General features: G+C 36.0%; 1 protein-coding gene across 6 annotated transcripts in view; it reads right to left on the bottom strand.

The window, feature by feature from the left end:
• Window positions 1-54: 54 nt before the first annotated feature.
• The window catches only part of LOC100883634 (thrombospondin type-1 domain-containing protein 4), a 30,423-nt gene continuing 18,972 nt past the window's right edge, over window positions 55-11,505 (bottom strand). For all 6 annotated transcript variants that reach the window (XM_012292501.2, XM_012292502.2, XM_012292504.2 and 3 more), the window contains exons 3-14: window positions 7,886-8,030; window positions 3,977-4,143; window positions 3,818-3,914; window positions 3,535-3,583; window positions 3,320-3,441; window positions 3,132-3,261; window positions 2,771-3,008; window positions 2,027-2,227; window positions 1,789-1,950; window positions 1,237-1,413; window positions 956-1,172; window positions 55-845 (exon numbers count right to left, since the gene is read on the bottom strand). In XM_012292501.2, the coding sequence (XP_012147891.2) occupies window positions 709-845; window positions 956-1,172; window positions 1,237-1,413; window positions 1,789-1,950; window positions 2,027-2,227; window positions 2,771-3,008; window positions 3,132-3,261; window positions 3,320-3,441; window positions 3,535-3,583; window positions 3,818-3,914; window positions 3,977-4,143; window positions 7,886-8,030 (1,842 nt within the window). In that variant the 3' untranslated portion in view covers window positions 55-708. The remainder of the gene's footprint in view (window positions 846-955; window positions 1,173-1,236; window positions 1,414-1,788; window positions 1,951-2,026; window positions 2,228-2,770; window positions 3,009-3,131; window positions 3,262-3,319; window positions 3,442-3,534; window positions 3,584-3,817; window positions 3,915-3,976; window positions 4,144-7,885; window positions 8,031-11,505) is intronic.

Below are 11,505 nucleotides of genomic sequence, written 5' to 3'. Positions count from 1 at the left end.
CATGTGGATTTTCATTCCAAGTGTGGTATCGGTGGAAATCGATGGAATAAAACGTAGAAAGCATAAAGTTTATTACGGCAAATACGTGTAACGAAAAATAATACAAATTAAATGCCAATGTTGCCTTATTACAATTTACACGATCAGTCTATAATTTCTCGTCGACGATGTATCGTCAAATTTTATCGTACAAAAATGTTTCAGTAATTATAATTAGGGTTACAAACCCTATATTCCCAGAGAAATTGCTTTCAGATATCCTTCAATTTTTACTTTACAATTTACAAAAATCACTCTTCTATGTTTTTTTATAAGTACCATTCTTCAGTAAGTACCTTTTCATGTACAAAAAAAATCGTTAAAATCTATATCAGGCAGTGCAGGGTAAGTAAATCTACAGCGACACGTATAATATTGTTACCTTCAACGATTCGAGATAAGAAAGATACTCCCATTTGAAGGGGCCATAAAACTAGTGAAGTACAATTTAAGAAGTCGATATTTTTTACTTTATCAATTACTACTTTAATAACTTAGCTAGAATAAAATATAATTGCACGAAGTTAACATGTATGGAAAGAATTCCCAGGTGAATTAATTAGTACTTTATAATGTAGCTAAAGACCCCTCAGAATGAAAATACTTTCTTAATCGTTCAGCAAAGTTACATTTACATTAAAAATACGTTTGTCTGGTCATGTTAGATTGTCATTCTAATTCTTGCTTAGCTCTGGAACACGAAAGGCAGCACAGCTGTTGGTAAAACTGATAGATACAGAGACGAGCTTGCAGGACTAAATTGCAGTTCGATATAGTGTCCTTGCAAAGTGGATTTTCCTCAAGTCCTAACAATAATATTTTAAATTTCCATTATTCACAAATACATATAATAATTGTATAGATCATAAAAACTAGTGAAAATAATTTCATGTATCATTTAAATGGTTTGACATACCATTTGAGATTTCTGGATCGTTCTGAACTTGCAGGACCCTATGATGACTCTCGACGCTGTGCACATCCTCCCTGCAAGGATAATCGTTGCAGCTCCTTCGAGATATCGGTCGATCCTTCTCCTTGCAATGGAGTTCATGGTGTTCCGGCATTTCGCCATCTTTGTTCAAACACTTTACCTCTCTCTTCTGAATTCCTTTTCCACACGATCGCGAACACTGAAGTCATTTCAAGATTACATTTTGCATATTTTTCTTGTTTTGTTTAATATTATTCAATTACTTCTGTCCAGTCCGATATGAACCACATGGACGTGCAGGGTGGACCCGTGCAAGCTCTTCTCGTTTCAGGCTTGCTCGCAGGGCAATTCATGTCTAAAACCACCCGTAGGGCGCCGCGGAGGGTTGTTACGCACACTGCTTCTCTGACCTGTTCTCCTAAATCGCACTCTGCAGAACACTAAACAAAAATTAACTAACATTTCTTAATTGAATGAACATTTAGTATATATCAAGTTTAATAGCTTTTGTATTTAATACGAATTAAATAGTTTTGGTGGATTACTTCTTTCTGGGAGTTTTATAGTAACCTCAAATGAAGTAATTCAATTAATTGAACGTACAGAAAATAAATTTGTCGAATTATTTTGCTAGATGAAGATGAATCATTCTGTTAGATAAAGATGAATTCTTTAGGCATGATTCCTAAAGCTTGTAATAATGCTCTGACAGAATTTCTGTCACAAACGATTAATTTGAACGAATGTATTAACATACTAGAAATAATATGATAGAAGATGGAAACAATAACTAATAAATATAATTTAGCAGCTACCTCAGACCAAGGACCCGCAAACCACTGTCCACTGCAAGTCCTGTTACTCGAACAAGTCCTCGAAGTCTCAGGTCGAGTGGATTCCTCACAAAATTCATCGTCTAGACCCTTCTCGCAGAAAACCTTCCTCGTTTGTACACCGATTCCGCATTCAGCTGAACACTACAAATTTCTTCAAGATCACAAACTTCCTCCAACTTTCAAAGCTTCTAATCGAATTAATAAAAATTGCTGTTACCCCTTCTGACCATTCAGTGTACAACCATTGCGGATTCTGAAGTCTCGTTAAAATGGCGTTCGTCTGTTGTGGTTTGATGGCACAGGGTCCCAAATCGCAAGCCTCCTGAGTAGTAGGCTTCTCTTCGAAATCACAGGGAGGTCCTTGTGTGATGCAAGTTGCGGTTCTTGTTCTTTTACCTGGACCACAAGTTGCTGAACACTGCGTCACAAAAGGAATTATTTCTTTAATTATTACAACAGGTCCTTTACAAAAGGAATTATTTCTTTGTAAATTCAATCATTTGCTCGACGTAAATATTATAAACGTGGTACACTTGTATAAATAACAGACAATACACTTGCATAAATGTGTAGATAATAGATACACTTGCATAGATAATAGATGCACTTGCATATATGAATAAACAATAAATTGCATAGGTGAATAGATAATAGGTGCACAGCTGCACAACAGATACACATAGATGAATAGGTAATAAATACCCTTGCATAAACAAATAGATAATAGATAACAGACACACTTACATATGATCATATAGCTAGATGCTCATATTATGGATAGGCTCATATAGCTAGATGCTCACATATGCTCATATTGTATAGACGCTTATATGTATACTATATGATCATATAGTATCCATATGAGCACACTTGCTTAGATACATAAACGATAAATGATGTATACGGTTGCATAGGCCTTTAAATATTATTCTCAGTACCCGAATACAATATTTAAACCTACCGGGGACCATGTCCCCACACTCCACTGTGGGGGCGCTAACGTGGTCGACGTTTTCGGTTCAAATTCACACGCAATTTCGCAAACTTCGTTCGTGGGAAGAATTTTCGGCTCTACGCAAGCTCCATCCGCTATTCTCATTATCAACGACGGCTTTATTTCCTGTACACACTCTAACTCCCTAGTGCGAGTTCCGCTGCCACATGTGACGGAGCACTCGCCCCAAGAACCAGGTCTCCACCTATAAGATGTCAAGATAAAAAAGTTACGAACAATCATTCTGTGTCTATTATTCTACTAATGTAGTGTCTATTATTCTACTACTAATAATAGAATATATACTGTAAACTATTAATCTACTCACTTGGGTGGGCAGGGCATCGTGTTGCATCTAATTTGCGTTTCTCTCGGCTTTTCCAAACCATGACACCTCTTCTCTGGCACCTGATTCTGCGTGTGCTCTCGTATGCACACGTACCTCAGCATCTGAAACCCTTTTCCCGAAAGAGAATGTGGATTATTCAGTTTTATTTGATAGAGTATTGTTTATACCTCCTCCACATGTTCTGCTACATTCCGTGAAACCACTTGCCTTCCAGCTAAATTTTCGTTTCTTGTAACGCCTTGGAAGATATGTCTGGCTTGCTTCGTTGATATTGGTGCCAGTTTCTATTCTGAAACAACAAATTACTTTTTATAACATATATTAGTTGATGAAGTATATTGGTTGATATATTGGTTGACGAGATTGAATATAATATTCTTACTTTTTGTGGGGGATGGAGGGTAAAATGGGTTCGCTAGGTTTCGCCGAAACTGAAAACAGAATGTTTTTTTGTAAAATCATGTTAACAAGGAATATCGTCAGATACAATAGTCCTAGTTCAAATAATTTAGGTCTATAAAAATTTAACATGACAAAAAAATTTAGGTCTATAAAAATTTAACATGTATAAAAATGAAACTAATGTGCTAAATTTGAGATACATTCTGAGGCTTAATAAATTTATATCCAGATCTAAAGTTTGTAGGGAAAGTTCGTTTAAGCACCTGTTTTAGGTCCAAGATGTGGATTCGGAGGGACACTCACACTTCCAGGGATGATATATCGATACACGATCCCAGGGTTTGGTTCTTGATACAACACCTGATCAAAACATCCATCAGTTAATCGTCGACCTACGGTACTTCTAAGAACGTGACATTTACCATAACATCGATGGGTTCTTGCAATGGACCAATAGCAGAGAAGCTTTCCAAATTTTGATTACTTTGTCGAAGATAGGTGAAAGTTGTCCCAGCTGCTGGGTACTTGCCAGATAAACTGATGCTATAGTTTCCATTGAACAAATAGCTGCCATCCTGTAACTTTATTGCTGAAAAGAAATAATATAAACGGATCAAATCGTAAAATTAATTAATTTAATATCGTTAGAATAATATGTATGTAATATCAACTTATGATTCTATCTATTTTTCACCTCTAATTTACTGCACTCAATTCTTGATACTCTTACGATCAAAGATCGAATTCTAAATACCCAAGAAAATTACACTGACCAGTTTGAAATTGAAACGACACATTCATAAGATCAATTACCGATAAGCATGCATAGAGATAGAGTGACTCAGCTATTCGATTTACTAATTGTTTCGCGCGTTTGAAATGAGTCAAGAAGTATACCGCATAATCATTCGCGTAATGAAACGAAGAGTCAATCACCGCGTTTACATACGAGGAACAGTTATCATCGATACAGTACACGCGATACGATACATTAGGTATATAGACGAGTCATTTAGCGATCGACATGTACGTAGGACTTCATGCTGAGCGCCTTTCAACTCTTTTCAGGCTTGATTAAACTTCAAGAGTGCTACAATCTATTTCCCTTTATTCGATCGTGATAAGTAACGCTTTGTACAAACAGAATTCACAATGTGATCACATATTTTCTTGAACAAAGGAGGGTTGTTTTTGTCCTACATGTGCGATCGTGGAATTTGATGTTTGGGAAGTTAGATATTTTTTATGGTGATTATTGTACATTTTTAGTTCCTTAGAATTTTACAATTTTTTAGTTTTTTAAACTTTATATTCATATTTTACAATTCTATTTTTTCAAATTTCCAAGTTTCCAAAATTTTCAAATTTTCAAATTTCCACATTTCCACATTTCCAAATTTCCCAATTTCCCAATTTCCCAATTTCCCAATTTCCCAATTTCCCAATATCCCAATATCCCAATATCCCAAATTTCCCAATTTTCCAATTTCCCAATTTTCCAATTTCCCAATTTTCCAATTTCCCAATTTTTCAAATTTCCCAATTTTCCAAATTTCCAAATTTCTAAGTTTCCAAATTTCCAAATTTCCAAATTTCCAAATTTCCAAATTTCTAAGTTTCCAAATTTCCAAATTTCCAGATTTCCAAATCTCCAAATCTCTAAATCGCCAAATCCCCAAATCCCCAAACCTTCAAATCTCTAAATCTTGAAGTCTCCAAATTCCCGAATTCTGAAATCCCCAAATCCCCAAATCTCTAAATCTCCAACACCTCAAATTCTCAAACTTTTAAATCTCTAAACACCCAAATCCCCAAATTCCTAAATTCTCAAATACACTTATTTCCAAATCCTCAAAATCCAAAAAATTTCTCCTATCTTCAATCCCTGTACTTCCAATCCTAATATCAATGACTTCTGCGCACCGCCATTTCCGTAACATTCAGCAAAAACAAAAAACTCCCATCCACATAAAATGAAACTCGCAGTTTCTTTCTAATCGTCCTTATCCCCGTTAGAAAAAATGTGTGACTAATTAGATATTTACAACTACATGGCTAATAACTTTTACAGCAGCTCAATAAATGTTTCAGCGTACTTCGAATACGTAAATTGCGAAATCAGTGTTGAGAATTCATTTTAATTCCGCAATAGATCACGTCGTTATATCTTCGGATCGTTTCGCGTTATTTCGCACCCAGTTCCTTTGAACGCCGAAGAATGGCCGACTACTTGAAATAAAAATGATTATTATGCGCTATTTAATCTTCTTAGAGATCTAACCGCACGTCAGTTGATTCGATCCATTGTGAAAATCTTGGCAACGATCGTTTAGCCGGGAGTTACGTTTACAAAGGGTTGCTATCAACTTGGCAATTTATGGGATTTGCGTTACATACGATATCAGCGACTGAACTGACGATAAGAATGAGAAACGAGGGTCTTTGGAACAACGTTGAATATCAAAGTGATGTCAGAAGCAAGGGGTACATGAATAGCAGCGAATAGAATATAATCGAAATAGAAGTTGAGTCTTTGGCTTCGAATGACGCGTATACAGGGTGCAAAATTGACTGCTAATTGGATATGACGAATGTGTACAGTTATTGGTGTGGTCGCCAAATTAGTATCTGAGGGACCAATTTATTTAGGTTCAATGGACTTGTGGTTAGAATATGAAAACGTTCAATGGAACATAATGGACCTTTAGATGTTTATTCGTATTGCAAGAATGGATTATGCGTATTATGTTTCGATCGTGTTGATCTGTTCTTATTATACATTTTTAGAATAATCCTCACCAGTGATCACCTCATTTAGTAATCACCTAATCCTCACTTAGTAATCACCAGTAATCATCCATCAAATTTAATGACTTTCACCAAATTCGTCTAAATCGATTTTTAAATTCATTCAATTTGTTATTTTATAATCAGATAGAAGTTCAGTACAATTACCACCTTCCTTCCATTTTTGAATTATGTAAACAAGTTATTCTACAGTCATGAATATATTAATAATGATATATTCTGACGTCTATACAAACTAGAAAATATGACAGCTTTAAGATAACATTTGTATTAAAAAGTCGTTTATTAGAGTATCAAAGAGATGATCAACTAGATACAACAACAAAGTAAATACACTTGTAAGTGATGCTTCACTCAATTTGCCAGAGACAACGTTTGATGTTCCACTTAAAACCCAACAGATTAGATTACACAAGGGTTGATACGAGGAGCACGAATTCCAGCGATAGGAGATCTTGAGTTGATAATAAACAGGGATCGCGAACGGGTGCAGCTGATTGCTCGTAATCGCGAACAATTTGCTCGCTGGCACAGTTCGTTAGAATCAGTTTGCTGCTGTGAAAACAAGATTCCACGTATCAGTTTGATTCAATATTCTGTACTTCGTTATATTCTCGTTTGTACTTCGATTTGTATAGGGACTTGCCCCTTGGAAGTTTGAAATAGTACATTTTTCAATTTTGGGATTATGGGACTTTGAGATGTTAACATTTTGGGATTTAAAAATTTTAGGATTTTGGTTCTTGGACACTTTGCAATTTTGGAAGTTTGTAATTTTTTAATTTTTGTACTTTAGGATTTTGGTAGTTTGAAATGTTGTTTGGGACCTAGAGTTTAGAATCTTTGGTACATTAGAATTTTAGGGTTTGTTAATTTTTTCATTGTTAAATTTTATACCTTTGGAACACTTTACTCTTCAAACTGCATAATGTTGGAACTTTATTTAGGGTTTGAAACTTAATAAATTGTCTAAAACACTCTAAATAGTACTCTAAAATATTCGAACTTCAAAACGACTTGTGATTTTACATATCTCTGTCGTGTAAACTAACCTCAATCTTTTGCATTGCAGTGTCATGACGCACTCGCGACGCACATTGATGTGTCAAACTACCTTATATTTTCATTATAATTTTCGTTCAATCCAATTCGATTGTAATCTGTGTAATCAAGGATTGTACATAATGTACCTAACATTTTAACTCTCTTCAGTTGTCTACACGTTGTAGCAATAATTAGATGGCAGTCAATGAAACTACCATACAGAACATGATATGCTAAAAGGTTAATTAAATATCGCCAAATTTCTTGCTTTCAAGGTTAAAATATTAGATGAAAGCAAGGTTAAAATATTAGTTTCACATTTTATTTATTTTCCACAAAATTTGCAGCCACACTTCCGTGGTTAAGTTCACACGTCTTCACGGTCACCTGTCGCGTTTTCGACGTGCATTGAACTTGCACCGAGGCCATCGTATTTCAGTCGTCTGACGAGTAGCGCAGAATATAAACTACTGTCTTACCCAAATAATTTTCCGTGTGACGTAATTGTGTCACGTTCAGAGCCAAAGCACCTCTCGGAACTGTAGCGACCAGATTGTAACCCCTTTCCAAGGTCGGTTCCGTGAAAATACCATCGATGAGGTGTCCACCGCAACTCCAGAAACACTGCGAACAAAAACGGATAATTTGACATCGATTTATTGCACCTTGTTGGAGAACAAAATGGCGGTAATTTATTCAAACACCTATTTGACTGGTGATATATACGTGCTGTGATCGAGTAATTAATAACTTTATCGCTGCGTAGGTTATTGGATACTTTAAGCACCATTGCATACTGTAATCGGTTTAATTGCAAGTGATTACATTAACGCGTTCGGTGATGTACAAATTGGTGCAAAACATTTTATCGATTGATCTGATACAGAAAAAGTATGGGGATATCGTCACGTAATTAAGAAGAATATCTCGCAAAAAGTGATCTGTAAAGCAAACGCAAAAGTGATCTGTAAATAATAATAAGATAGATTTTTACAACAATTTTATCCAATGCATTCATGTATCAATTTTAAAATCGCTAATTTGATCAAATCTTCGGTACACGTATTATTTTAATTAAAAATGAAAGGAGAAGTAATACCGACTTTATAAAATATGTTCCTACCTAACTATAATAAATCATACAGAAATGACAGGTCATATATCCAGCCCCGACGTATTTATTAGTTGAATAATTGTAGCTAATACTTAAGCAAGCGCTACATTAATTACTTCGGAGACAGGCAATACCAATAAGTGTAACATCGAACAGTGTATCGGTAATAAAGTAATAAAACACCGCATTGTAAAGGAAATAGGAATGACACGGAAGCAATGATGCGTTTACGTGTCCTCAATGAGGAAGCAATCAGAGCTAACAGAAATAATGGAAAGCGTTACGCTCGTTTTGTCAGGCACATTGCTCGTGTTGCATCGGTATCCGTGATAAATATCTTCGATTTTTATCGTCCGTCTGGCCACGAACCATGATTCCGAGTATATCGTGTTTTTACGCGAGGAAAGTGTGAAATATCGAGCAGTTTCATTGCCTATAAATTTCGTGGATCTCGGACGTAACGTTTATCTCCAAACATAAAATTTTATTCGTTTGCACGTGCATTTTGAGGTAAATATATTGTTGCGGTAATGAAGGCATAACATTTTCTTAATTATTGTATAAAAGTCTTTGTGGCTATTAGAGATATTGGGGGAGTGATTTAGGTATGTGGATATGTGGATTCTGGAATATTTCGGATTTTGGGGATTTGAGGACTCGATATGGGAGGAATTTTGGGATTTGGATGTTTGGACGTTTAGAAAGTTAGGAAATTGGGATATTTCGCAAATTGGAAATTTGAGGATTTGTGGGTTTAGGAATTTGGAGTTTGAGGAATTTAAGGAATCAGGAGTTTGGGTGCTGTGGGATTTGGGAAATTTTAGAATTTGGACACTTGGAAAATTGGAAATTTGAGGATTTGGGGGTTTAGGAATTTGGAGTTTGAGGAATTTAAGGAATCAGGAGTTTGGGTGCTGAGGGATTTAGGAAATTTAAGAATTTGGACGCTTGACAAATTGGAAACTTAAGGATTTGGGAATTTAGAAATTTAGGTTTTGTGAAGTTTAGAGAATTAGAAGGGGTATTTAGGAATTTGGGAAACTTGAGAATTTGAAGATTTAGAAACTTAAACTCTGGACCACCTGAGAAATTTGAGAACTTAGACCCTTGGAAATTCAGAAGTCTGAGAACTTGGGAATTTAGGAATTTGCATATTTAAGACTTTGAGAAATTTGAAAGTTTATGTACCCAAAAATTAAGAAGTTTCAAGCTTGAGACGTTAGGAAATTAATAAACTTGGAAACCAAGAGTATTGCAAGTTTAAGCTCTGACTTTGAGGGTTAATTTGAAAATTCAGGATTTTATTAATTTCGAAAATTCAGAAACTTGAAAAATTAATGTCTGTGCAACTATAATAATCATCTTAAATCTACTAACAAGCTACCCATAATAACGCGCTCCAATGTCTTTCTCCAACGACCACATCACTCATGATCACTGAACTTAGCTAAAGTATTACTCAACAACCTCCGCGAATAAAACCGCAAAGAAAATCAGAATTCTTCCACAGTCCCGAACATTCAAAGCCTCTTTCAACATTCAAATATACAGAGGACTTCGAAAGACGTTCAAACTTCAAGAAACATCAAACAAGCATAAATCGGAGAACGTTAAAGATGCAAACGGCGATGTTCCTCTATTTGTCCATGCTCAGGCACGCAGAATCACAACCAAAATTCCAATGAACCGGTACAACTATTTATAGAGAATAATTAGTCAAAACATAGGTGGTGTTTACACACGTGGCTACTTAGCGACGTTTGCGCAAACAGGCCGCGACGTGATTGAATCAAGTGGATTTCGAATGCGAGACGAATTAGTAAGCCACAACACGCGTGGATGGGACACGTGTTTGGACGCGTAAAACCGCCGTGAAATTATGGCTGTCACAGCATAAATTTAGCCCTGTCGAGTCTCAACGAACTCAGCTGCACTTTGTCGTCCCGTTTTCGAATCGAGACAGCTCGAGTGCACCGGAAATCGAGCACCACTTCGTGGGCGATCCGGACGCGTCATGCGATTGAGGACCGCTATGCGCGACGCGTCGGTAAATGAAAACCTTTTTAGTTTCTAGTGTTTTGTACATACGTGGTCCATTAAGGATTGCGGCGGATTTCTTTGAAATTATTACTAGAAGTGACTGAATGAACGGTAGGAGAGATTAGAAGTTGGGAGGTTCGGGTATGTTTGGATGTGGAGTTTGATATTTGGGGATTTGGGGATTCGGACTTTTGGGTTTGGAAATTTAGGGATTTGGGGATATGGGGATTTGGGGATTTGGGAATTTCGGAATTTGGAGTTTTGGGTTTAGAAATTTAGGGATTTGGGGTTTTGGGAATTTGGGGATTTAAGAATTTGGAGATGTGGGAATGTGGAAATTTGGGAATTTGGCGATGTGGGAATTTGAAGATTTGGGTATTTGGAGATTTGGGAATTTGGAGATGTGGGAATTTGGAGATGTGGGAATTTGGAGATTTGGGAATTTGGAGATTTGGGAATTTGGAAATTTAGGAATTTGGAGATGTGGGAATTTGGAGATTTGAGAATTTAGAGATGTGGGAATTTGGATATGTGGGAATTTGGAGATTTGGAAATTTGGATATGTGGGAATTTGGGAATTTGGAGATGTGGAAATTTGGATATGTGGGAATTTGAAGATTTGGAAATTTGGATATGTGGGAATTTGGAAATTTGGGAATTTGGAGATGTGGAAATTTGGAGATTTGGGAATCTCGAGATTTGGGAATTTGAAAACATCGAAATTGGAAAATTTGAGAAGTTGATAATATTTAGGAAGTATTGAAACTTGAAACCATAGAAAGATAAACGTCTAAGCATTTGAAGATTCAAGAATTTGTAACCGTTCTAATATCTAACGTTCACTTATCCATACGAATGATAGAATCCCTGTCTTTACATTGCAATTCCTTACGAAACACTACGAAACATATCTACACTCTCCTCATCCAATTCTCTGATTCACAG

The sequence above is a fragment of the Megachile rotundata genome, chromosome 9 (assembly GCF_050947335.1).
Source record: "Megachile rotundata isolate GNS110a chromosome 9, iyMegRotu1, whole genome shotgun sequence".
Classification (NCBI taxonomy): domain Eukaryota; kingdom Metazoa; phylum Arthropoda; class Insecta; order Hymenoptera; family Megachilidae; genus Megachile; species Megachile rotundata.
Note: the sequence above shows the minus strand (reverse complement) of the source record. Positions and strands in the feature narration are given on the sequence as shown.